This window comes from Bos indicus, chromosome 19 (assembly GCF_029378745.1).
Source record: "Bos indicus isolate NIAB-ARS_2022 breed Sahiwal x Tharparkar chromosome 19, NIAB-ARS_B.indTharparkar_mat_pri_1.0, whole genome shotgun sequence".
Classification (NCBI taxonomy): domain Eukaryota; kingdom Metazoa; phylum Chordata; class Mammalia; order Artiodactyla; family Bovidae; genus Bos; species Bos indicus.
The window spans coordinates 45,498,989-45,524,080 of record NC_091778.1 but is presented as its reverse complement, the minus strand read 5'-3'; the positions used below and the strand labels follow the sequence as shown (position 1 = coordinate 45,524,080).

Here is a 25,092-nt window from a genome sequence, read left to right as displayed (position 1 = left end):
GAGCTATTGTTGCAGCTGGAGAGATACCAAAAGTAAAAACAGTATGTATTATACACAAGACTAACATGATTATCAGATAAATAGTATTACAGTAAATAAATGCAAAACCCTAAGGGAGAAAGAGAACCCTTAAAGTGGGATGATTAAGTGTGCCTTTATGAAACATTTAAACTGAGTCTTGAAAGATGGGTTTGCATCCTTGCAAAGGGAAAGATTGGGAGGCATTCAGCTGGAGAAAATAGCCAGGGTAAAAATGTAGAGGTAAAACTAGCAGAATTGGTTGTGGGTTTTTTTGTTTTGTTTTTTTTAAGGACAATGAATAAACCATTGGGAATGGGAAAAGGAAAAGCTAGGGCTACAAAAGTTTTATTTTAATGCTGTAAGCAGGCATGCACTAGCTATTTAAGGTGTTAAGCAGGGGAAAAGATGTAGGAAGACTGATTTAGATAGAGTTGTGTTAGATGTGCTACACATACTGTTAAAGCTGTGATGACCAGTCTCCATTAACTGGAATTAATGTGAATGGGGGCAAGGGAGTAGAGTAGAAGGTGTATACAAGGGAATGATTATGATAGTGGGCTATGTGATTTTAAGCTTGACAGAGACACAAGTGAGGACTTCGAGGGTTAAGGGTAGAGAAAGTTGGATCATTGGGTCGTAGGTTCTGATGAGGCTGAAGGATTCTTGGAATGGAGGTTCTAGAGGAGTTGGAAAGACAGAAGGTTGTGGCTGGAGAGCACAGCGTTTGAAATAGAGATAATGGAAGAGTTGACATCGTAATGACCATGAGAGTGAAATGGCTACAGTAGAATGGACGTCAGGATCATTTTAGGAAAGGAAGTTTGGAAACTGAGGCACCAGGATGTTGTAAAATCGTCTAACCTGGATATTAGAATGGTAATATTGTATAGTTGCATACTGTCATGACAGTTTAATAAGTGCCCTTGTAATACAGTCTTGTCTAATTCTCCCAGTAACTCAGCAAGGTAAATAGAGTAGGTAGTAAGTCTATTATAGATGAGGAAACTTGTGTAATACAGACCTGAGTTTTGAACTTTAATCTTCTCATTTCTTTTATAGCATTCTTTATGCTGTGACTTATAGCCCCTTTGAGGTGATGAGTGTTGGTATGGTCTACATTGTACAAAGCATTGTTTCTCTTTAATACTTGGCAGCATTTTCTACCAGTTAACTAACTGGTTGGAAATAGTTGGTATGCTTATCGTTAATTTTTTCCCCCCAGGAGTATCTTACCTTTATAAGCGTAATTGGTCGTTTATGACTTCTTGCCTGCCTTTTTGCTGTTTATAGGTCTACCAGAAATTCCATTCCATTTCCCAGTCATTTATTGAGTTCCTGTTTGTTGGCACGGCATCATAAAATATAAAAAAGGATAAGAAAAGGTTTTAAAAAATCAGTCTATTTTTTTCATTTATTCCAGTAGAAGAGTAGATGGCAGAGAAGAGTGGTACTTCTACTGGATACTGTCAAAATAAGGTGTCAAAATGTATCCATGACCATTATAGCATCAGAAGTTGACTGCTGTGGAATCTAGTGATGAAACTATCAGCTACTGTTTGTTGAATAGTATTAAATGACAGGCTTTGTGCCAAGGCATTTTGGAGATGTTTATCTAAGTAACCATCCAAGCGAGGTGGTAGTATCCTTCACTTTACAGAAGAGAAAACAGAAATTGAGGCCACACAGTAAACTCAGATTTGAACCTTGTTCTCTCCTAAAATAATGACTTTTCCTGTCGTTCCTGGTCGTTTCAAGAATAAAATCCAAATGCACTAATTTGGCTTTTGAGACTGTTAAGCATCTGGTGCCATTGTAACAGATGTGTTTCTTTTCTTGCCCTGTCATTGTCTTGCCATCCTGTAGTTTCTGTTTTTATCTGGACCTGCTAGGCTTTTTTGTTGTTTTTGTTTTTGCATGTCCTCCTACCTGTCTGAAATTCTTACCACTCATTCTTCAAGACTCAATTTGTTGTGTCTCTGACATCTTCCCTAGGCAGTTAGTTGCTTATTTTCTTTGGTCATATTTCAGTAACAGCACTTTTATTAGTAATAGTAGCAGCTAACAGTACAGAGTGCTCTCTGTTGGGCACTATGTTATGCTTATTATCTCGTACAGTCTCCCAGTTAGGTAGATTCTATTTTTATCTCTGTTTTACAAATGAAAAACTTACCCACTCCACACAGCTAGTGAGTCGAAGAGATAGCTTTCAAGTAGTTTGGACTAGTCTCAGCCTTTAACCACTGTGTTGTTTTTATCTCTCCTACTGTATACTTTATGATACTTATTATTTTATTATATTATAATGCTTATAATTTATCTCATCTCCCTGGATGTAGAACTCCTTGAATGCAGATTCTTTCTTGTTCATTTTTCTAGAATTGGTTCAGGGTCTGGCACCTACAAGTTGCTCAGATATTTGAATTAATGGTTAAGTAGAGGCACATACAGAGAAGGCAATGGCACCCCACTCCAGTACTCTTTTGCCTGGAAAATCCCATGGATGGAGGAGCCTGGTGGGCTGCAGTCCATGGGGTCGCTAAGAGTTGGACACGACTGAGCGACTTCTCTCTCACTTTTCACTTTCATGCATTGGAGAAAGAAATGGGAACCCACTCCAGTGTTCTTGCCTGGAGAATCCCAGGGATGGGGGAGCCTGGTGGGCTGTTGTCTATGGGGTCGCACAGAGCCGGACACGACTGAAGCGACGCAGCAGCAGAGGCACATGTGTAGGAAGGAAAGACTGTGTAGAGTCTGAGGATTATGTCTAACTTGGGGGATCAACTTCCTGCTGTGTTGTGGATTATCTAAGTTGAATTGTTAGTTCTGTGATATCCTATAAAGCCAACTGAACGATATTTCAGGAATGGAAGTTGTCTTACGGAGAGTTGTAGTCTCACTTTATATTGTATATGTTAATGATAGCAATCTTAGTTGTGAGTTTTCTTTTGTGTGACATATTGTATATACACATTGTTATTCTGTGGAATAGTGCAGAATTTTTGTCACATGTCTAAATAGACATTTATCGTACCAGCAAGTGGCGAAAGAAATAATAAGCATTGATGTGGATCCCATAGGACTTGTTAACTACTGTCTCCATATCTTTTTGAACACCTCAGAAATTGTTTGCTGATTTTGCCCGCATTTCTGAAAAAGGTCTATTTCTATTGTGGGGTTTTTAAAAGATACTAATTTTTCAGTGTAGTGAGTTTTTGGAAACCAGTCCTTTCTTGGTCTGAAGTCCAATTATCCAGAAAATTTGATATGTCAAACAGATGTACATGTATTTTTAGACAAGGGTGTGATATGCTCATACCCTTGACTCAGTGTAGTGTGTTTTCAAATTCTTAGATACTTACTGAGATTGCTTAGCCAATTATCTCTCCTACCAAATTACATAGAATTAAATTTAGTAAGTGGATTTATTTTTCTGGGTTACTGACTGGCCTCAACAATGTCTTGAAACAATAATTTATTACTTTTTTTTAACTCTTTAAATCTCAAAGCCTGTGCAGTAATACAGTAGTGTCATCATCTGGATTTGATAGCTGGGGAAACAGGCCTAAGCCCAGTGAGTGGTTTGGTAATCTGCCTAAGGTTATAGATGGCTCAGCGGGTAAAGGATCTGCCTGCAGTGCAGGAGACAGAAGAGATACAAGTTCAATCCCTGGGTTGGGAAGATCCCCTGGAGGAGGAAAATGGCAACTCTGTCCAGTATATTCTTGCCTGAAAAAGCCCATGAATAGAGGAGCCAGGCGGGCTACAGCCCAGGGTCCCAACTAAGTGAGTAAGCACGCATGTGCGCAAAAACACACATACACCCATAATTGGACACAACTGAATGAGTAAGCACACACACACACACCCCCCCCAGCAGACACACACACACACACACACCCCTAGCAGACACACACACACCCCTAGAAGACACACACACCCCCACTCCCATCCCCACCCCCAGCAGACTGCTTTGATTTCTGGTGTCTGACTTCAGAGATCTTTGGCTTTACAGTAATGTACTGAAAGTCATTGGAAATCAGACTGTATGATGATGAAAACAATAGTGAAGAACTTGGGTTTTTGAGGAATTGACCCCAGTGGTGGTTCTAAATTTAAATATGTTTTTATTATACTAGTAAAATGATATCAGTAATCCCCCAGGATGTTCATTTCTTTATTTTTATGGCCAAGCCATGTAGCTTGTGGGATCTTAGTTCCCCAACCAGTGATTGAACCTGGGCCCTCAGCAGTGAAAGCTGAGTCCTGACCACTGGATCACTAAGGGATTCCCCAAATGTTCATTACTTTTTGGATATGTTTTTCATCCTGAGATGTTTTCTTTCTGATTTGAGACCATACTAGAATTAGTTTATTTGGCAGGGGTAAGGGAGAGGGAGACAGAGATGAATTCTCATTATTTGTTGTCAGAGGAGAACAAGTTTTGTTCATAGGTGAAATACGAAGCTGTTCTGTATGGCTCTGTACACTAAACAAAACCATTTTTAATCCATGACAGGTGAAATCCGCATCATTATATGTTTTGAATTTAGAAACTCCAAATTATAAACAGATATATTATTTGAGTTGTGATGTAGGGTTACGATTAATATATCTACTTTGTGACTTTAGACAGTCTCTAAGGGGATAATGGTAAATACAGTAGAAAAAATAAATTTTGATTGCAGAGATTTGGAGCCGAAACAGGAACATCTATAACAGGTAGCTTAATAGCTAGAGACAGGGGCTAAGATGGGTTTGCATGAGTGGTACAATAAAGCTGACAAAGAAAACTTTAAACTTGGCTCATACCTAGTCTAGATAGGAAAGCCAGACAGGATTTAAATTTTCAGTCTGTATGATCCTCCTGTTAATAATGGATTTGATTCAAATTGGAAACTTTGGATCTGCCGACTTTTACTATGAGTAATACTTTTCATCAAAAAAATTTTTTTTAGAAATGGTATGAAATTTTAATAACTAAGAAGACGGAAGAGGCTCACCTCTTCGGGGTCTTAAATATTTTGTTTTGCTATTTGAAATTACGGGTTGTTGGTTGTGATCCTTAAAGAGTGGTCCCACACTTTTCTTTCTCATTTTCCGTATTAATTACCATATAGTTAATTACTGGAAAAGCTGTGGGATCATGTAGATTCCAAAATCAGCACTGGTTAGCAAATAACAAGATTCATTTATATGGATAAATTTAGGGCAACCTTAGTCTCTATTTATATTGAAATGATCACTGCAGCTAAATTTATAATAGAAAATTTCCACATTTGTCCTGTGCTTGGAAGCAGAATCCTTGACCTGTAAGGAACTAAAGCTACCATGTACTTCAATAATACGCAGGTCAGTCAGGTTCTATTCATTTGTAGTTAAGACCTACCCCAAGTTGATCCTTTTTTGAAAGAAGAGGCAGTTAAAAGAAAGTCAGCTGGCAGTATGTATATGTGGGTGTGCATTTAAAAATCTTTGACACATTATGTGTATGTCTGATCTTTTTGAACTTATATTTCTGATCAGCATAAATGAAAACCTATATTTCACTCTAAAAGCAGGTAATATTTAAAAAGGGAGAATTGATTTGGACAATGAAATAACTGTTCAAAACAGTGATCATTGAAATCAAATTTTAAGAATGCCTTAATAATCACAGGATCTGTGAATTTTCACCAGGATGACTGTTTATACCTCTTGTCCAGGGGTAATTAGGATTAGCACACCCTCTTCCTCTGTCTATGCCCTGGTTTGTACGATACAGTCATCCTAGCTCTAATGGGATTTCAGAGATCTAAATGTGGTTTTGGAAGCAGGGTAAAGCAGAAAAAATTACTTCTCTTCAAATCCCTGTTGAGGCCAGCAGATAATCAGATGTCTTGCTGATTATTTTTGGAAAGAACAATCTTACTAAATTTATCAGAATGACTTGGAAAAAACTTGTGGGGGAGAAAGGCAAGAAATATTATCATCATCATCACTGCTACTGCTACTATAGTTTGTGCCCTGGGAGTTTGAAATCGCTTCTTATATCCCGTCCTTCATTTTGCTTTTCTAGTACAACATTCAGAAGAGACAGAAGGATTCAGAGTGAAAAGTTAAATCACTTCTTCTCAAAGACAACCACTGTTTAATTATACGTGGATTCTTTCAGAGTTACTTAATATATACAAGCAGTCTCCATTCTACCTTTCCAAAAATACAGTTTTTAGCTCTTTGATTTTTTTCTCATAATATGCTTTCAATAATAATGATAACTAAAAGGTTTTTGCTTTTATTTTTAACTAATTTTAGACTTACAGAATAGTCCCCAAAATAGTGTAGAGGGTTTTGGTATACTATTCACTCAAGTTCTTCTGCTACAATATTTGTATAATAACCATAACATAATTATCAAGACTAAGAAGTTATCTTTGGTAAGATAATATTAACTAAATCATAGACCTTATTTGAATTTTACCAGTTTTTCCACTGATGTCCTTTTTCTGTTCCAAGATCCCATCCAGGTTTCCACATTGTTTACATTTAGCTGTTTCTTGGTTGTCTTCTCTCATTTGTAATACATCTTCAATCTTTCCATGTATTTTATGATAACTAAATTTTAAAAAATTTATTGGAGAAATGAGTTCCAGAAAAACATCTATTTCTGCTTTATTGACTATGCCAAAGCCTTTGACTATGTGCATCACAGTAAACTGTGGAAAATTCTGAAAGAGATGGGAATAACAGACCACCTGACCTGCCTCTTGAGAAACCTGTATGCAGGTCAGGAAGCAACAGTTAGAACTGGACATGGAACAACAGATTGGTTCCAAATAGGAAAAGGAGAACGTCAAGGCTGTATATTGTTACCCTGCTTATTTAACTTATATGCAGAGTACATCATGAGAAACGCTGGACTGGAAGAAACACAAGCTGGAATCAAGATTGCCAGGAGAAATATCAATAACCTCAGATACGCAGATGATACCACCCTTATGGCAGAAAGTGAAGAGGAACTAAAAAGCCTCTTGATGAAAGTGAAAGTGGAGAGTGAAAAAGTTGGCTTAAAGCTCAACATTCAGAAAACGAAGATCATGGCATCCGGTCCCATCACTTCATGGGAAATAGATGGGGAAACAGTGGAAACAGGGTCAGACTTTTATTTTGGGGGGCTCCAAAATCACTGCAGATGGTGACTGCAGCCATGAAATTAAGAGACGCTTACTCCTTGGAAGGAAAGTTATGACCAACCTAGATAGCATATTCAAAAGCAGAGACATTACTTTGCCAACAAAGGTCTGGCTAGTCAAGGCTATGGTTTTCCCTGTGGTCATGTATGGATGTGAGAGTTGGACTGTGAAGAAGGCTGAGCGCCGAAGAATTGATGCTTTTGAACTGTGGTGTTGGAGAAGACTCTTGAGAGTCCCTTGGACTGCAAGGAGATCCAACCAGTCCATTCTGAAGGAGATCAGCCCTGGGATTTCTTTGGAAGGAATGATGCAGAAGCTGAAACTCCAGTACTCTGGCCACCTCATGCGAAGAGTTGACTCATTGGAAAAGACTGATGCTGGGAGGGATTGGGGGCAAGAGGAGAAGGGGATGACAGAGGATGAGATGGCTGGATGGCATCACTGACTCGATGGACGTGAGTCTGAGTGAACTCTGGGGGTTGGTGATGGACAGGGAGGCCTGGCGTGCTGCAGTCCATGGGGTCTCAAAGAGTCGGACACGACTGAGCAACTAAATTGAACTGACAGTTGATTTACAGTGTTGTTGGTTTCAAATGTACAGTAAAGTGAGCCAGTTATATATATATATATATATATATATATATATATATGTCTCCACCGTTTTGGTTTTTTTTAAGATTCTTTTCCCATATAGACCATTACAAAGTATTGAATAGAGTTCCCTATACTGTATATCCATCCATCTGTACAGCAGGTTATTATCTGTTTTACATATCGCTAACTAAGTTTTGACTATTCTGCTTTCTATAGAGAATATTATTTCAGAATTATGGAGGTAAGGTTATTGTTTTTTTAATCTTTGGGTTTTGTATAGTAGAATACAGTGGCAGGAATATGGGACTAAGAATCAGAAGCCTTTGTGAATTTGTGACAATCTCTGTATCAGTTAATGTATCAGTTCTCTTGTTTGTAAAATAGAGATGATTAAAAAAAAAATCCCCTAAATTTAACTGGTTCCCAGATCCTGTATTGAGTATATCATGAGCTTATTAGGGTAAGATTTCTAAAGGATTTTATAAAGCTAAAGAAAGCTATACATGTCTGTGTCTGTGGAATGGTATTGATCCTTCCCAAAACTTTTAAAAATAAACCTTTTATCTTAGAACAGTTTTAGATTTACAGAAAGTTTGCTAAGGTAGCACAGTTTTTTATACACCACACCTCTCATATACTCTGTGCCTGTTTCCCCCTCATTAACATCTTTCATTAGTACGGCACATTTATTTCTGTATTAATGTCTCTAATCACCATGACCATGATGAATTTTGCCTTATGCCTTGACTCCTGCCATTTTCCATGAAATTAATACTGTTATTCTTTTCCCTTGCATTTTCCTGATATGCCTTTACTGATCCATTTGCTGTAAACCTTTTGTAATTTCCATGTGTCAGATGTTACCAGCTTCTAATTGGACATTGCCTTGGTACCCAATCTAAGTTTCACCCATTTGCATAGAAAAATGTAAAGTTTTAAAGCAATTAAAAAGCAAAAATCAGGAAAAAAAACCCTCCACTAAAACAGAGCAAGTAATACAAATGTAAAAGTAGATATTGTTAAAAGTTCAGGCTACATTGTAATAGGAAAAAGTGAAAGAAAGTGCTACTTTATTTCATTTCTTAGAGATAATCATTGTTATCAATTTTACAATTTTGTAGTCAAGTTTTAAAATGAACATACTATTTTGAAGAAATGCTTTGGAAATTTTGACTATGGGTTTACTCAGATTATTAACTTTTTTGTTGTTTACTTTTTAAAAAATACATAGATTTTATTTTTTAAGTCAGTTTTAAATTAGACTCAACGTTCAGTTTCCATATATCCATTCCCTCCTTCACATCAGCTGTAATCAACAATTCCCACCAGAGTGGTACATTTGTTACAAGAGGTGAACCAGCATTGACACCTAATTATCACCCAAGGTCCTAGTATATCTTAGGGTTCACTCTTGATGTAGTTCTGTAGTTTTGGCATATGTGGTATAATGACATGTATCCACCTTTACAGTATCATATAGTTTCACTGTCCTAAAAATCTGTGTTCCATCTGTTTATCCCTTTTTTCCCTTTAAGCCCCTGACAGCCACACACTGTATGTGTGTGTACCTGTAACTGTTTCCATTGTATTGCTTCTTCCAGAGTGTTACTTACTTGGAGTCAAAATATGTTATCTTTTCAGATTGGCATCTCTCACTTAGTAATATGTTTTCAGGACTCCTCTGTGTCTTTCTGTGACTTGATAGCTCATCTTTTTAGTGGTGAATAATATTTTGTTGCATAGATGTATCATGGTCAGTTAATCTGTTCATCTCTTCAACATCTTGGTTGTTGCTAAATTCTAGCAGTTGTGAATAAAAACTACTGTAACTGTCATGTACAAGGTTTTGTTTGATGTAAATTTTAAACTCATCTGGAAAAATACCAAGGAATGCAATTGCTGGATGGTATGGTAAGAGTATGTTTAGTATTGTAAGAAACTGCCAAACTGTCTTTTGTATTTTGTTTTCCCACCAGCAGTGAGTGAGAATTCCTGTTGCTCCCACATCCTTGCTAGCATTTGATGTTGTCGGTATCTTGGATGTTAGCCATTCTCATATGTAGTGGCATTTCATTTTAACTTGCAGTTCTCTAATGAAATAAGTTGTTGAGCATCTTGCCATATAGTATTTGTTATGTGTATATTTTCTTTGGTGAAGTGTCAGTTTAGATCTTTTGCCCATTTTTTAGTTGTTTGTTTATTTATTGTTTGAGTTCTTTGTATATTTTAGATAACAGCTCTTTGTCCGATGTGCTTTTTTGCAATATTTTCTCCTGATTTGTGGCTTGTCCTCTTATCCTCTTGACAGTGACTTGCACAGAGCAGACGTTTTACATTTTAATAAAGTCCCTAGCAGTTATTTTTTTTTATGCGTCATGCCTTTTGTGTGCTGTGCTGCGCTAAGTCACTTCAGTCGTGTCTGACTCTTTGTGACCCTGTGGACCATAGCGTGCCAGGCTCCTCTGTCTGTGGGATTGATTCTCCAGGCAAGAATACTGAAGTGGGTTGCCATTTCCTCCTCCAGAGACTCTTCCCGACCCAGGGATCAAACCTGCGTCTCCTGCATTGGCAGGCGGGCTCCTTACCACTAGTGCCACCTGGGAAGTCCCGTGCCTTTTGGTATTGTATCTGAAAAATCAACAGCAAACCCAGGGTCACTTAGTTTATTTATTGCTTGCTTTTACTTGATTTTCATGTCATTATGTTTATTTTGGTGTAGATGAAAAATGTTTTATGCTTCACCACTAGGGATTATTAGCTTTTTGGTTAACATTTTACTTTTGGTAGTAATTAGGTTTTTGTAGTGGCAAATTTTAAATGTCAGGTTTTTTTTTCCCTTGTAGGATACTTTTAATTCACTTTAAATCTGCAAATTCGTAGAATTTTAGGCCAAGAAATGACATGAGTGTCTAGTTCAAGTTCATTTTGCAGATGAGTACAGAATGGATGAAAACTATAACATGATTTGTATGAGGCCAAATACAAGATAGTAATAAAAACAGGACGCTAATTGGTTTATTATGGCAAATCAGATACTCAAAATATTGAGAAGTGATCTCTCTCAATTCCCTAAGTTAGTTATGATAATTTGTAGGATATTTCTTTTCAGGCTGTTTAAATTCAAGTGCTATCACTAAAGTCAGCAGATACTTAAAAAACTAAACTTTAGATGTTGGTTAGTTTTTTTTTTTTCCCCCCAGAAATACTTACCAGCTCCTGTCATATTTACGTAACATTGCTTGTTTAATTTTTGTCCACATAGTCTCACACAACCTTTTTGAGTTTTTCCCTTCCATTTAACTTCAAATTAACACACTTCCACATAGTTTTAAAACTTTTAAATGACTCCCTAATTGTTGCATTAATAAAATAGAATTAAACTCTTCCCTTGTTGGACATTGGTCTCTACTTTTTAAAACAAAAGAGAAATGCTACAGTATTATCTGCATTTTAAATATGTAATAGCTGTGGAAAATGTGATACTCTTCTCTCAGTGTTCCCCCCCTAGTACCTTTTACTTCTGGGGAAAAACTCCCAAAGAACACAGCATAATACATAACTGTATTTTTGAATTAACACCATTTAAAATTTCTGGGGAAATATTTTAAAATTTATTTTAAAGTGATACTGATTCAAAAATACATAGAGCTTTCATTTTAAATATTCAGAGATAAAATACAAAGTGATTGTGATTTCTATTAGGATATTTGAGTATTGGGTAGTTAAGTATAAAATTCAAAAGAAAAAAACATGTGCAGTTAAAAATGGCCTCTGTCTCATCTCTTGTCTCTTAAACAGGTTTCTGAGTTAACTTCTAGAATCAAGCAGTTTTTAGGGGGCTGAAAAAACCACTAGTTGGTGTTTTCCTCTAGTTTTGCTTTTTTCAGAATGCTATATAAATAGAATCGGGTAGCTTCTTCAGCATGACCTCTTTTACTTAGCATAATGTGTTTGAAATTCATACAGATGTTGCTTATATGAGTAGTTTGTTCCTTTTATTGCTGAATATTTGTCCATGTATGGGTGTACTATAGTTTTTACATTCCTTTCCCAGTTGAGGGACATTTGAGTAATTTCCAGACATTCACAGGCAGGTTTTGTGTGAACATAGGTTTTCGTTTTTCTTGTGTGAATACCTAGTGACAATGTTGATGGGCTATTTGGATAAATGTGTGTAGAAGTGTGTAAGAAACTGCCAAACTATTTTCTTAAGTGGCTGTACCATTTTACATTCCTACCAGCAAACTTTTGCCTACTTTAGAGCTAGATTTTCTTAATATTGTGTTCTGTGACTTCTTTATATATTCTGGATACAAATCTTAAGGTTTGTGAATATTTTCTCTCAATTCAGTGTTTCAATTTTTTCTTTCATAAGTTGTGCTTCTGGGATTGTATCTTAAATCCTTGTCTCACCCAAGGTCTGCTTTTAGGTCTGTGATACATGTGCAGTGTGGATTGAGACTTTTTTACATATGAGTACCTAGTTCTAGCACCATATATGGAAAATACTTCTCTAATTGTTTTTGAACCTTTTTGAAGAACAATTAATCAATTGTCCTAAGTCAAATAAAGGTTTAGCTGCTTTAAAAAATAGTAGCCAATTGTTGGTAGTTTGAAATTATTCTTTTATAATTAAATTATATCAAGCTATAGAGTAAAAGAACTGACGTGAACATGAGTTTGAGTGAACTCTGGGAGTTGGTAATGGACAGGGAGGCCTGGTGTGCTGCAGTCTATGGGGTTGCGAAGAGTCGGACACAGCTGAGCGACTGAAGTGACTGATAGAGTAAAAGAGAATTATGAAATTTGGCCAGACATTGGTGTCCTATGGGCTTCCCTTGTGGCTAAGCTGGTCAAGAATCTGCCTGCAATGTGGGAGACCTGGGTTCGATCCCTGGGTTGGGAAGATCACCTGGAGAAGGGAAAGGCTACCCACTCCAGTATTCTGGCCTGGAGAATTCCATGGACTGTTTAACCATGGGGTTGCAAAGCGTCTGACACGACTGAGTGACTATCACTTTCACTTTGGTGTCCTATACTGTGAGATTTGGGTTAATCTAATTTATCCGGATATTTATTATTTAGGAATTTAGATGTACTTTGCAGTTAACAACTTTTAAGTAACTGTTAAACTTAAAAAATAAATTTATTTATTTATTTATTTTTGGCTGTGCTGGGTCTTTGTTGCTGCACAAGGTTTTCTCTAGTTGCTGTGTGTGGGCTTTAGTAGTTGTGGCACATGGGCTCAGTGGTTGTGTTTCCTAGGCTTGGTTGCTCTGCAGCATGTGACATCTTCCCAGATGAGGGATCAGACCCATGTCTTCTGCATTGGCAGGTGGATTCTTTACCACTGAACCACCAGGGAAACCCCAACTATTAAACTTTTAAATGCTAGAATAGAAGTTAAATGCCAAGAGGCAGGTGTTACTTTAAAGAGATCATTGGATGAAATATTGGAGATTAAGACAGACTTTCAGGATTAATGGCTATTTTTTTTATATTATTTGTTGATGGTTGTTTTTTCATCATTCTGGGAAGGGAGAGTTGTAGTGTTAGTTGCTTAGTCATGTCCGACTCTTTGTGAGCCCGTGGACTGTATGTAACCTGCCAGGCTCCTCTGTCCATGGGATTCTCCAGTCAAGAATAATGGAGTGGGTTACCATTTCCTTCTCCAGGGGATCTTTCCAACCCAGGAGTGGAAACCAGGTCTCCTTCATTGCAGGCAGATCCTTTTACTGTCTGAGCCCCTCTGCTCTTAAATCCTGTTCCATTTTTAAGATTAGCTTTTATCTTTGGAAACCCCACTCCTATCCTATTACTCCTTTCTTCTTTTGGATAGACTTTACCATACAGTTTTATTATCTTTAACCTGGTAAAAACAAATAACATAGCATTTTTTCATTTTAATTAAAGTGCATAGTCCAGTGGTGTTAAATACGTTACCAGTGTTATACAACCATTATTACCACTGTCTAGTTCCAGAACTTTTTCGTCACTACAAGACCCCATTCTTGTCCTTAAGGACTTCACAGTCTGGTTGCGAAAATAAGTAACTTAATGTTTACCATATAGTGTGGCAAATTACATGTCAGAGCTTGCTGTAGTTAAGCTGTATTCGTTCAACTAAAATTTTACTTTGAAAGAGCAGAGTAATTTTTGGTTAGGTTAACATCCAGGTTGTCCTACCACTCCATACCTGAATTAAATTTAGGCTAGACTGAAATCTTTAGTCTTCTTGGCTTAAATAAATTCAGGACTCACAACTCCTCATGCTCTTACTTTGTAAGATCATTTGAGGAATAGCTGTATTTGGGATGGTAAAATAATCTGCCTGCAGTGCAGGAGACCCAGATTTGATACTTGTTACTTTATAACAAGAAGGAAACTGAAAAATTGATATTCTGATTTAAAGCTAAATTATGAACTTTTCCTTTTCTCATGGAGCAGAAGAAAAAAACAGAGAGAACTTCCTAGTTGTCTGTTCCCACCTCAGTTGAGCTGTTTTGACTTATTCTAGTTGTAGTGACAGCTTCCTTGATTATGGTCAAATATAGCGTTATACAGGCATGCTTGTGTCTTTTAGCAGATCATTTGAGGAATAGCTGTATTTAGGATACTGTGTCAAGAGATTGTGTTTCTGAACTCCTTGAAGCTTTGGAGTTGGAAATTGATGATTTAAAGTTGACCATTTTAGCAGTTTTAGTGAAAGGCAGTGTTAGCAACATTGAACAGTGTTGTAATACAGATTTTATTTGCATTCTGCTGTCAGGGTTTGTTTGCTGTAGCACAAGATTGTTTTGGAAAAGTAAAACACAATACAGCCCTTTGTTTTTAAGATTCTGCAGTCTTCCTAATATAGTCAGTCTAAGAAAGAGTTGCTATCCCAAATGATGGTTAATATTTTAGTTAGCAATTTCAATGTTTATCATAAGAAAAGTTCATATTACTAGATCTAGACTTCTAATAAATTGTGTTTACAGATTTAAGAAAGCCTGAATTTGTGACAGTTTTGGTTGTTTATTCAAAAAGAATGAAAAATTAAAGATAACCCCCTAGTTTGCTTAGTTTTACTAATAATTTTGGCATTTGCTTTTAGAAAAATAACTGTAGTCTTGTTTTTTTCAGGGTAATCACTTTGATCAATATGAAGAAGGACATTTGGAAATTGAACAAGCATCCCTTGACAAGCCTATAGAATCGGTAAGATCAGTGCTTAATTTGGGGTCATAGATAGTTAGATAGGTAGTGTTCGTGTGACACTTGATGTGAATGAAGTTAAACTTATTAATTAACTTATAGTACAGTTTAGAGCTGTTTTCTTGCATGCCCTACAGTAATCAAGTAGAGTTTGAGTTGTAATCTAATATTTAATATGTTAGGAAATCAGTGAAAAAAATCTAGAAACACTTTAGAATTTTGATGGAAAAATATCATTTTTGGCCCATACTCTGTTAAAGATAATAAGTTTAAGTTTAGTTGAAGTTTTTGTAAATTGAATAAAGGAGTAAAATGTATTTTGATCCTTTAAAAAACTTCACCTTTCCTGGCAACACAATCATGTGTGAAATGTTCCATTAGGAACAGTTAGGGGCTAATATTTTTATTTACCAGACTCTTGTGAGACATGGTAACTTTGGTTTCTGTGGTTTAAGAGATGTCTGGTTTTTGTCGAAAGTTGATTGTATCTATTCACATGACTTAATTTTAAATATTGATACAATGCAACAGAACAAGTAGATTTGTTTTCCTGACTCTTTAATTTTTGAACATTATTTTTATTTTGAAAAGCCCTTTATTTTCAGATTACACAGTCCATTGTTAAAATGTCTAAATTTGTCAGTATTGTCAGTATTTAATATTTGTTCTTAAGTGTATGTATTTAGTAAGGGTTTCAGAGTTATTGATTAACTAGAATGCAAAGTCAACAGAGAGAGAGTCTCTATAACAGTCAAGACGTTCCCCCTTCTCCTTTTAAGAAATACTAGCTTCTCCTCCTCCCTCAGGAAAATAAGGCAATTTAGAGAATACAGATATTTTAACTTTAGCTTTTATTTTAATAGCTGTAGCATAGTAAAGGATCAACATATATTTATGTTCCTAACTAGGTTGGTGTTGTGTGTGTTTGTGTGTGTGTTTAGATGTTTACAGAAATTTACACAACTTGGGGTGTTCGACATTTTTCTTCCACAGCAGTTGGCCCATATTAGCTAAGCAGCCATGATCTGGTTTGTATTGCACGGTCTGCCTTTTTTTAATTTCTTCTCTAGGGTTTCTTTCTCCCCACCTCCCCTTCTTATTTCTGTTCTTCTGGTCCAGTGAACACTGCATATAGTACCTTCTGTCTTAATGTGCTGGCATGATGCTAGACTTAGGCATGGCAGTAATTGATGACGCATGTGATAATGCTGCAGAGGGAGAATTCACATCTGATGTTGTGCTGAAAGCCCAGTCTTGTGTTTTGACTTAAGGATGAAATGCCAGGCCCACTTTGATGAGTTAAAAAATATTTGAAGTTTTTGTCTTATTTTACTATCGTCTTGGGAATTATCACAAGGTGGAGTTTTACAGTGAAATCTATGGGCTAGCTAGGTCAGTATTTTATACTTGGAAAATAACTTTTCCATATCATTTAAATGTTTCTTTGGGTCAAAGTTTAAGAATAGATAGCTGTCAAAAGAAAGGCCCAGGTGCCATATTCTGCAAGGTACAAAGTTGAATAATATTATACAAGCTATAATTCAGTGGGTACTCTGACTCAACAGTAGCAGGAAATTTAGCTGGACTAAATTTGCGGCCTAGTATTCATTATTACTTTACTCAAGAAAGTTTTAATAAAAGCATGAAATTAAATGATTTTAACATTTTAAAAGCCTTCTTTTAGGACTGCATTTAAAGGTTTTTGGAAAGTTCATTCCTTCGGCATGTGGGACTAGTGCTCTTTTTCCTCTCACAATGTCCAGGAATTTTCCCAGCATATGTCATAGAAAGAACACTATCATAAGGCAGTCTGACTGAGTAATCTCAGTGAGTAGGAGTGGAATTGATATATGCCTTATTTATTAAATAGTATTATCTTCTCCACTAGAAATAGCAAGTATCCTTGGACTGGATGTTTAATTTTTTATGAATAAATATATGTTCAGAGATGTATAGTAGTAAATTGTACTTCTAATGAAAATCTACTCCTGAAACACATTAAAACATGGATTATTTGTGATGTAGTAGTTTAGGTAGTAAGGTGCTTCATAGCCAACGTGGTGTTAGATAGAAGTGGGGCAAAAAGAGAAGGATTTTATTTCTGTTCCCCAATCATTTGGGGGTAAATTTAAAGTTTTAAAAGAAAGTCCTAAAATGATTGGCATAAAAATAGATCGTGTAGTAACCTCCAAGAGCCCTGTCACCTTAGAAATGCCCACCAAGTAAGTGTATATTAGTTACATGTCTGGCTGGCTGGCTATCTTGTTGAGCACTATTGAGCTATCTTCTTCTTAGGGGGAAATAGAGGTTGCTTCTAACACACAGAAAGAGTCTCTGCTGAATTAAAATCTTTCTCTGCAGCAATATCTATTGAGAGGTGCTGACTGTTTTGCTACAGCATGCAACTCAAAAGTGGCTGGAAATATGCAGCTTTGGGAGTCTACAGATCATTGCAGGAGCTAAAGGTCTAGTCATTTTTTTTTTTTTAAACGAAGGTAATCTGCAGCAGCTGGTAACCGAGGAAGTCTCTGCACAGGTTTGTGCCAAGAATATGCCCGTGTAAGGGGTTATTGTGAGTATAGGATTAAGGTCTTTTTGTTTTGTAATAGGGTAAATGTGTTGCAAACCAGCAAGATAGGAAATGAGATACAAAGATGTAATAATACATTATGATTTTGATAAACTCCTGAAGCTTAGATTTGTTCCTGAGATGATACAGGTATTTCAGTTTCAATCTGGAAATGTTGAAAATACATCAAAATCCAGCATTAATGAAGTAGTTCATTATCTTTGGTATAAATTTTTATTTTCCCTGGTTTATTTCAACCAACCAGATATCTTTCAGTGAAGTTTCTGGTCAATAATAAAACAATGTTCCAAGAAAATTATTAAAGAATTGCCAGATAACTTGTTTATCTGAATTAAGGAGAAGGTGGGAAGTATTAACATTTTGCTCTTATTACAAAAAACTTTTTAAAATTTATGTTTTAATGTAGCTACTTTATGAGATTTTTAGGTCCCACCTATGATTATGATCTCTACTTTATACTGAAAAATAAAGCGTTTAAAAACCATAATCTTAAAACCATAACCCAGTCTAGGATTCCACCATAGATCCAAAAATTGGTTGATCTGACTTAAGGTATATGGTTTGTTGTGATCTTTACCATAGAAAGAAGATGAGAAATCAGATGGGAGAGTGATTATAAGCTGTACAAAAGGCAAATCCCTGCGCCATAGACTTAAAATATGTTGTCATTGTTGCAGTTGGAAGTGAAACTGCCCGTCATCCAGTACTTGGTCTTTGTTCTACCTGACAGATTAAAATTCTGTCTTTATAGTTGTCAGGTTGACTGAGCAGGTTTAAAAAAATTAAGTTTTCAAATTCCAGTTGCTGATGTTTACTTTGCATATCTAAGGATTTAGAAGTGTATGTATAAGTGGGTTTTGTCATGTTGCATATCTGTTTAGATCTGTGGACTCCACTAGTTCCAAACTGTAACTCTATAAGACTGCTGATTTGATATTTAGCAGTGACCATATGTGGACTGCACTATAAATAATGTGCTTCTTGGAGCTGAATGGTGTAGCATTACTATATGGCTTTTCTCTCTAGTCTTCATTGTGTCATCTGTAGTGAGCTATAGATTTTTTTGTTGGGGAATTTTTACAACTTGTTGTTTGCATGGGTTCACCTAGTAGCACTTGGTTTTTGCTTATAGAGTCTTTAATACACAATCAGCAAAGCTTACAATCCACTCAAGAGATTTGCCATTTTTGTCACTGTTGAAAATGAGCTAAATGGTGTAAATTGAATGTGGCTGTCAACTAAAAGAAAATTCAGTGTGGAATTAGTATTCATCTAGTCACTGCCATAATTGTAGTATAGTTTTCTCTTGAGACTTGGTATTCTATTTCCTATTATTAAAAAACTTAGAAATCAGCCCCACACAATGAAGTGAATTTTAGTCTATATTTTGGCAGACTCCTATTATACAGATTGGTGGGGTTTGGCAGACTCCCGTTATACAGATTGGTGGGGCTGTTTCCCAAATGGTTATTGTTTCTTTGATGGTATACAGCTTCAGGGAGCAGAGAGAAGTTCCTGGGAAAGTTTTCTACTTGGTATTTAATTAATAAAATTGTTGAGGAATGGCTGAAACAATAATGAGATGGTTTTTTGTGTTTGTGTTTTGGCTGGTATTGTGTTTTTAGCATATTGGTAGTTGTTTCTAATACACATTTCTTGCTATTATTGATGTTCCCATTTAAAAATTATATCCTCCTTTCTTGCACATTTAGTACAGAGGATTAAAATATAGCACTTTAATTTACATTTGAGTTTAGAAACAGAAAAACCATAAAGGCCAATTTAGGTAATCTAGATGAAAAAAGTTTTGAGTTTTTAGCTCAGCTTCATAGTTTAACTAGAATTAAGAACTTCATTCCTAACCAAATAAAATGCCACATTGCCACCATTTTTGGAGTCTTAAGGACAGAGAGTAATGAATAGGTCATGGGAGGAATTCCCTGGCAGTCCAGTGGTTAGGACCTCTGCACTTTTAACTGCCAAGAACCCAGGTTCAATCCCTCATCAGGGTACTGACACCCCACAGGCTGTGTGGGACGGCCAAACAACAACAAATAGTTTGTGGGAATTCTTTATGAATGATCTGGAAAACCACCCTTTTGCCTACCTCCCTTGGGCAAAGTTAGTTGCTTTATTAATTGTTTAAAATTAGTATTTCCCTGCATTTTTTCCATGTGTAGTTAAATTATAAACAGCCTATCACTATACATGCCCCTTTGTCAGTCACAAACCAGGCTGTGTTAAAAAAAGTTATTTTCAGTTCTGTAAGATTATAACTAAACTTCAAATTATTTATTTTGCTTAAAAATAAAAAATCAAGTTTTTTTAGTCACTTTTGTAGTAACCAAAATAATAAACTGTTATTTCAGGAGTTAAATAGTGCTCATTGCCCTTGTTATGTCTAGATTACCAGTTGAGGCCACAGATTGCTGCAGTTTACTGTTATAAATGACATTCATAGAAATGATTGACACCCTAACCAGAGAGAGTAATGATTATCACCAGTTGGCCACTGAATTCCTTGCTCTTTCACAGTGAAATTCAGTGAACAGTTTGATCACTTCAGATTAGACAAGTCTGCTTTGTTCTATTAATACTTTGTTATGAGATATTTTGACGTGCCTTTCTTGTGTTACCCATCATCCTTAAGCCTACTGGATTTTTCACTAGTCTTTATAAAACTTTTTTCTTTTGGTAGGAAGAGGGACCATAGTGAATACTAGTCCTTTCTGCAGAGTTGCAGAACTGCCATTTTTTCTCCAAAAACAGATAGTCTGAAATGATAGGAAAGGCTCAGATTTTCCGTAATAGTCATTCACTTAATCTCAGAGGTTGGTGAGTAGAAGACTTTCTGGGAGATATGCCTATTATTATTGTTGCTTTTTGTTATAATTGCAAGGTCATAGAGTGGCATATTAATAATATTAATACATAACCCCTGACATTTCATTCCCTGTTTATACTTGGGGAAAGTGAAAGAAAATGAAGTCACTCAGTCGTGTCCGACTCTCTGTGACCCCATGGACTACAGCCTACCAGGTTCCTCCGTCCATGGGATTTTCCAGGCAAGAATACTGGAGTGAGTTGCCATTTCCTTCTCCAGGAGATCTTCCCAACCCAGGGATTAAACCCGGGCCTCCCGCATTGTAGGCAGATGCTTTACTGTCTGGGCCACCAGGGAAGTAGATTTAATTAAAGAACAGTTTTCGTTTAAAGATTTAGAAGAGAAGTACCACTGCCATTTTGTATCAATAGCTTTTTTTGAGAAGGTGACAGCCATCTTGAGTGGTTTTGTAAAAGTGATGCTAATGTGTATAACCCTAAATTTTTCTTTTTTCTCCCTCTCCCTTTAACATTTGCTTTTCCTTTCACTGTTGTCAGTCACAACACGCTGCTCTTGAATCTCTCAGCTGGTCTTGACTCGTGAATTTACTTATGCTTTCACTCTTCTTTAATAAATACATTAATTGCAAGCAGTGAATTGAAAACAAGACAAAAAAAAAAAAACGACCATTAGTGATTGGACAGTTTCTTACTTTGTGTTACATTTAACTGTTCTTTTGACAGCCCAGTTTTTAAAGCCAGGTTCGTATGGAAATGCTTTCACTCCACTTGCACTGCTTTTGGAAATAGCATACTGCTTCATCTGTCTGTTTATTTTAGTGCATTCATAATATAACACGGTCAGCATAATGTCTCATCTCCACTTAGCCAAAAGATAGAGTTTTCTTAATTTAAAAAAAGGGACAACAATTTTTGTCAGCATGGTTTTAATACCCTAAATCTGTGCCTAGTTATAAAATTAGCCTATTAAGAGATTAAACAATACTTTATTCAGCTACATTATCTTAGAGTCATTCTGCTATCCTTGTCCTTTCTGTAGTTAATTTAGTTGTAGGAATTATGATATAAAACAAGGATTTTATGTGCAGGTAAGTGTATTTCCACAGTAGTACTATAAAGGCCTCTCTCTTTATCTTCATTTTCTGCTAAAATTAGTTGTGTTAAGACTTACAAAAGTTTTTTTTTTTTTACAATAAGGTTATTTATATATAGGCATTCAGTACTGGGATTACATATAACCATAGTATTTTCTCATTCTCTCAATTTCTAGCAAAAAATAATCTCTAGTGACCTTTTGTGTACAGTAATGACTGTGTATATGTATGTTTAAAGTAATTGCATGTTTTGTTATAGAAACATTTTCATTATCATTTGCCCATTTTTTCAAGTATCCTGATCTTTGTTCCTCTAATCAATAAAGTAATAAGCTGCTCAGTCCAGTTTTCTAGTTGGCATCCTGTCATAATACTCATAGAAGGAAGTTGACCTTTTTTTTTTTAAACAGAGCATTAAAGAGACCTAATCTTCTTCTTATAACTTACTATCAGAGAATATAATAGTAACATATTTTTTCCTATAATTCCAGAGCATTTTACCATTGAATATGTAGCTGGAAGATAAAAATCAATTTAATATGTCTGTTTTTAATTCAGAGATTTATGGTTTAGTTGACTTCATAATTTGATTTTAGGAAATACAAGATTATTTTCAAGTGGTGATACCCAATTAATATTATAAATTACATTTTAATGCATACAGAACACTTTCTGTTTACAATTTTTAAATGTTTTCCTTTTGATAAGTAACATCATTTTATCAGATACAGCTAAATGATTATTTTAGTGTTCTCTCCGTATTTGTAAAAAGCAAAGAATTGGACAAAGGTCTGCAGAGGTTTCTAAGATCTTGAAACCTTACGCAAAAGCTGACATTTAATTGTTGTTTCTAGTGTCTTTACATGTGATTTACATTGAATGATCTTTTCCACTGTGCTCCTAGGAAGATGAGACATTATGTATATTGGTTTTTTTCCCCTACATGCACTAATGGTTCTTTACTGTTAACTTATTGCTAGGCCTGTATCATTCTAACATTTTAGCATTTTTGTTAGATTACATGTTGAAATGCATCACTCAGTCTGTGCTTGAGCTCATTTTATTTTTCTGTTTAATCAATTTAATTTCTCGTTTTACTAACCTCACTGTTTTTTCAGTTTAATATTGGCTGCATGCTAGTTAAATATTTATATTTTATATATATGTATTAAAAAACCAATCAAGTCTAGCCTGGATTTTGCTCTGATTGTGTTTTCATTTCTAGTGGTGGGGCAGTCTTACACTTACAACTTACTTTGTATCATGAAAGCCTGACACATAAGCAAAATAACTAAATACAATGTAGATTTTCTTTATTAAAAAAAAAAAGCTCTTAAAGTGGTGCTGTCTAGGTGGTGGATATGATTGTATAAGTACTTTGATTTTATGCTTTTTAATGTTAGTTTTAAACTTCATAAGTGTATTCTTCCCCCTTTCCCCTTCCCTTTTTTCTCTTTTTAAAAGTGTTGTGTATAAAAATTGCCCAACACACCATCAGAAAGGACCCTTTCCCTCTTTGTTCTTCCTGTATAAAATACTAGCCAGTATTTCTTTTTACATTAATGCCCCCTTTATTGGGCACATTTCCCCTATTAGCACCTTTTTTGCATGCATATATGTAGAATTATCTCTTGTTCATCACCTGTTAAATATCACTAGGAAGGGAAGAATATATTATTGGAATATTTTTGGTTTGTCTCTCTGTTCTGTCTGTCAGGATAATATTGGACATCGCTTACTCCAGAAACATGGGTGGAAGCTGGGCCAGGGATTGGGAAAATCTCTTCAGGGTAAGTTTTTTAAATATACCAAGAAAAAAGAAAGAAAAAATGTTTCTGATGCAGATCTTATGCCTGAATATATTTTTTGTCTTTTTGAAAAAGTTTTTGGGCTTTCTCCCACTGCCTTTTATCCCCTAGAGTAGTCTGTTTTTCCTATAACTGTATTTGAAATCACTGTTAAGCTAATAATTTGCAAGAGTAAGCTGCTGTGTCGTGAATACTTTCAGGAAACATACTGTATATGGCTCAGTCTGTTTTAAATTTCTTTTGGTGGAAGTGATGGTTGGGTAAAGTAAATGAAATACGTAGTATCAGAATGTACTGTCTTTGTATCACTTAGTGATGTATTATGGCTGCTGTATTTTTAAGAGAATTAATTTCAACAGCAGAGTTTAATTTTTGCCCTCCTGAATTCTTCCTGAAGCTGGTGATTGCCCTTGTTCTTTGTCTCTAATCAGAATCCATGCAATAGTAGAATAATTAACCTATATGAAACATAAAATCGAAACAGAGATTTCCTAGGGTTCTCTGAGAGGCCATTTCTTGAGTTCAGGTCAGTCTCTGGGAAATGTGTGGTTTACAGTTTACATTGTATGTAATTTTTTCTTTTAACTGTACTAATCATTTGGATAACAAACACTGCTAACATTTCTGCTTCTGAGTTCTTACTAGTTGAAAACCAGTCAACCAACTCCATTTACTTATTAGCTCCGTCGTATTCAAGGGCTGCTGTTCTCTGCAGATGTGAACAGTACCTCAGAAATGATGGAAATCATTGCACTTCTACATTTGGTCATGAAGGGTCTCATTGTATAAAGGGATATTTGGGGAGAGGTGCACTACTGTTGACTAATTTTTTGAATTTGGGAAATGAATTTCCATAATATGAGTGGGCAGTCTAATCAGTTCAAATGTCTGTATTAAGGGCCACAATAGGACGGGGCATGAAACAGGATGTTTCAGTCTTTAAAGCCTTTGCTTTTTAAAGTATACATCCACAAATTCTATTCAGTTGTGACATGAGAAATGCTCAAAAATATATTTCAAATGAATATTTATTACTAAGCATTAACCTATCCTTTGGGGGAGGTAGAAAGATTTGATCACCACTAAACTTGTTTTCCAGTGGTGCAAGAACTCATTGTACACAGTATAAAGAATACTCAACAACTGAGAGCAATTTGTATGGCATAGACCATAGATTTTCTAAGAGACCAGAAAAGAGAAAGCATCATCAGGACTAAAGTAGAAATGACTTCTTGGCAGGTTTAGTCCCAGTGGTTTGCACAGTTAAATGTTGGGTTGGGTTGAATGGAGGTGATAGTTCAGAATAAGGTCTGAAGATTTTATTTGATCTTTTCCCCTACTATTTGAAACCTCTCTTCCTATTCAGAGATTCCCAGGAGCATTGTTGATTGTTACTGTTTTTGTTCAGGTACAGAGGGGAGTAGAATTTGGGGACATTACGTAGGGGACTAGTGAATCTGTTTGAATCCCAGAGTTTTCCATTGTAAGCATCGGAGACTTCAAAGTACAACTAAAACTGGCAGAGAAAAAGAGTGAAAGAGACGTGTAGCAAGCGAGTTTAGAAAGGTGCTCTGTGATGGTCTAAAGAGGTGGGATGGGGAGGGAAGTAGGAGGGCGGTGTAGGAGGGGAGGGACGTATATATACCTATGGCTGATTCATGTTGATGTATGGCAGAAACCATCACAATATTGTAGAGTGATTATCCTCCAATTAAAAATAAAGTAAAATTTAAAAAAAGATCAGGAAAACGGGTGCTTAACTATTTTTGGGTGAT

At 35.9% G+C, this 25,092-nt stretch overlaps 1 protein-coding gene across 8 annotated transcripts in view; it reads left to right on the top strand.

The window, feature by feature from the left end:
• GPATCH8 (G-patch domain containing 8) overlaps positions 1 to 25,092 on the top strand; it is a 95,134-nt gene that overhangs the window by 6,330 nt on the left and 63,712 nt on the right. For 2 of the 8 annotated variants that reach the window (XM_019980814.2, XM_070773615.1), the window contains exons 2-5: positions 14,910 to 14,984; positions 15,975 to 16,009; positions 21,139 to 21,156; positions 23,227 to 23,299. Coding sequence is in view for 2 of the 8 variants with exons in the window: in XM_019980810.2 (XP_019836369.2) it covers positions 14,910 to 14,984; positions 23,227 to 23,299 (148 nt within the window). In the remaining 6 variants the exon portion in view is untranslated. Of the gene's footprint in view, positions 1 to 14,909; positions 14,985 to 15,974; positions 16,010 to 21,138; positions 21,157 to 23,226; positions 23,300 to 25,092 lie in introns of those variants that run through there. The other 6 variants (XM_070773617.1, XM_070773616.1, XM_019980810.2 and 3 more) reach the window with 4 other exon arrangements.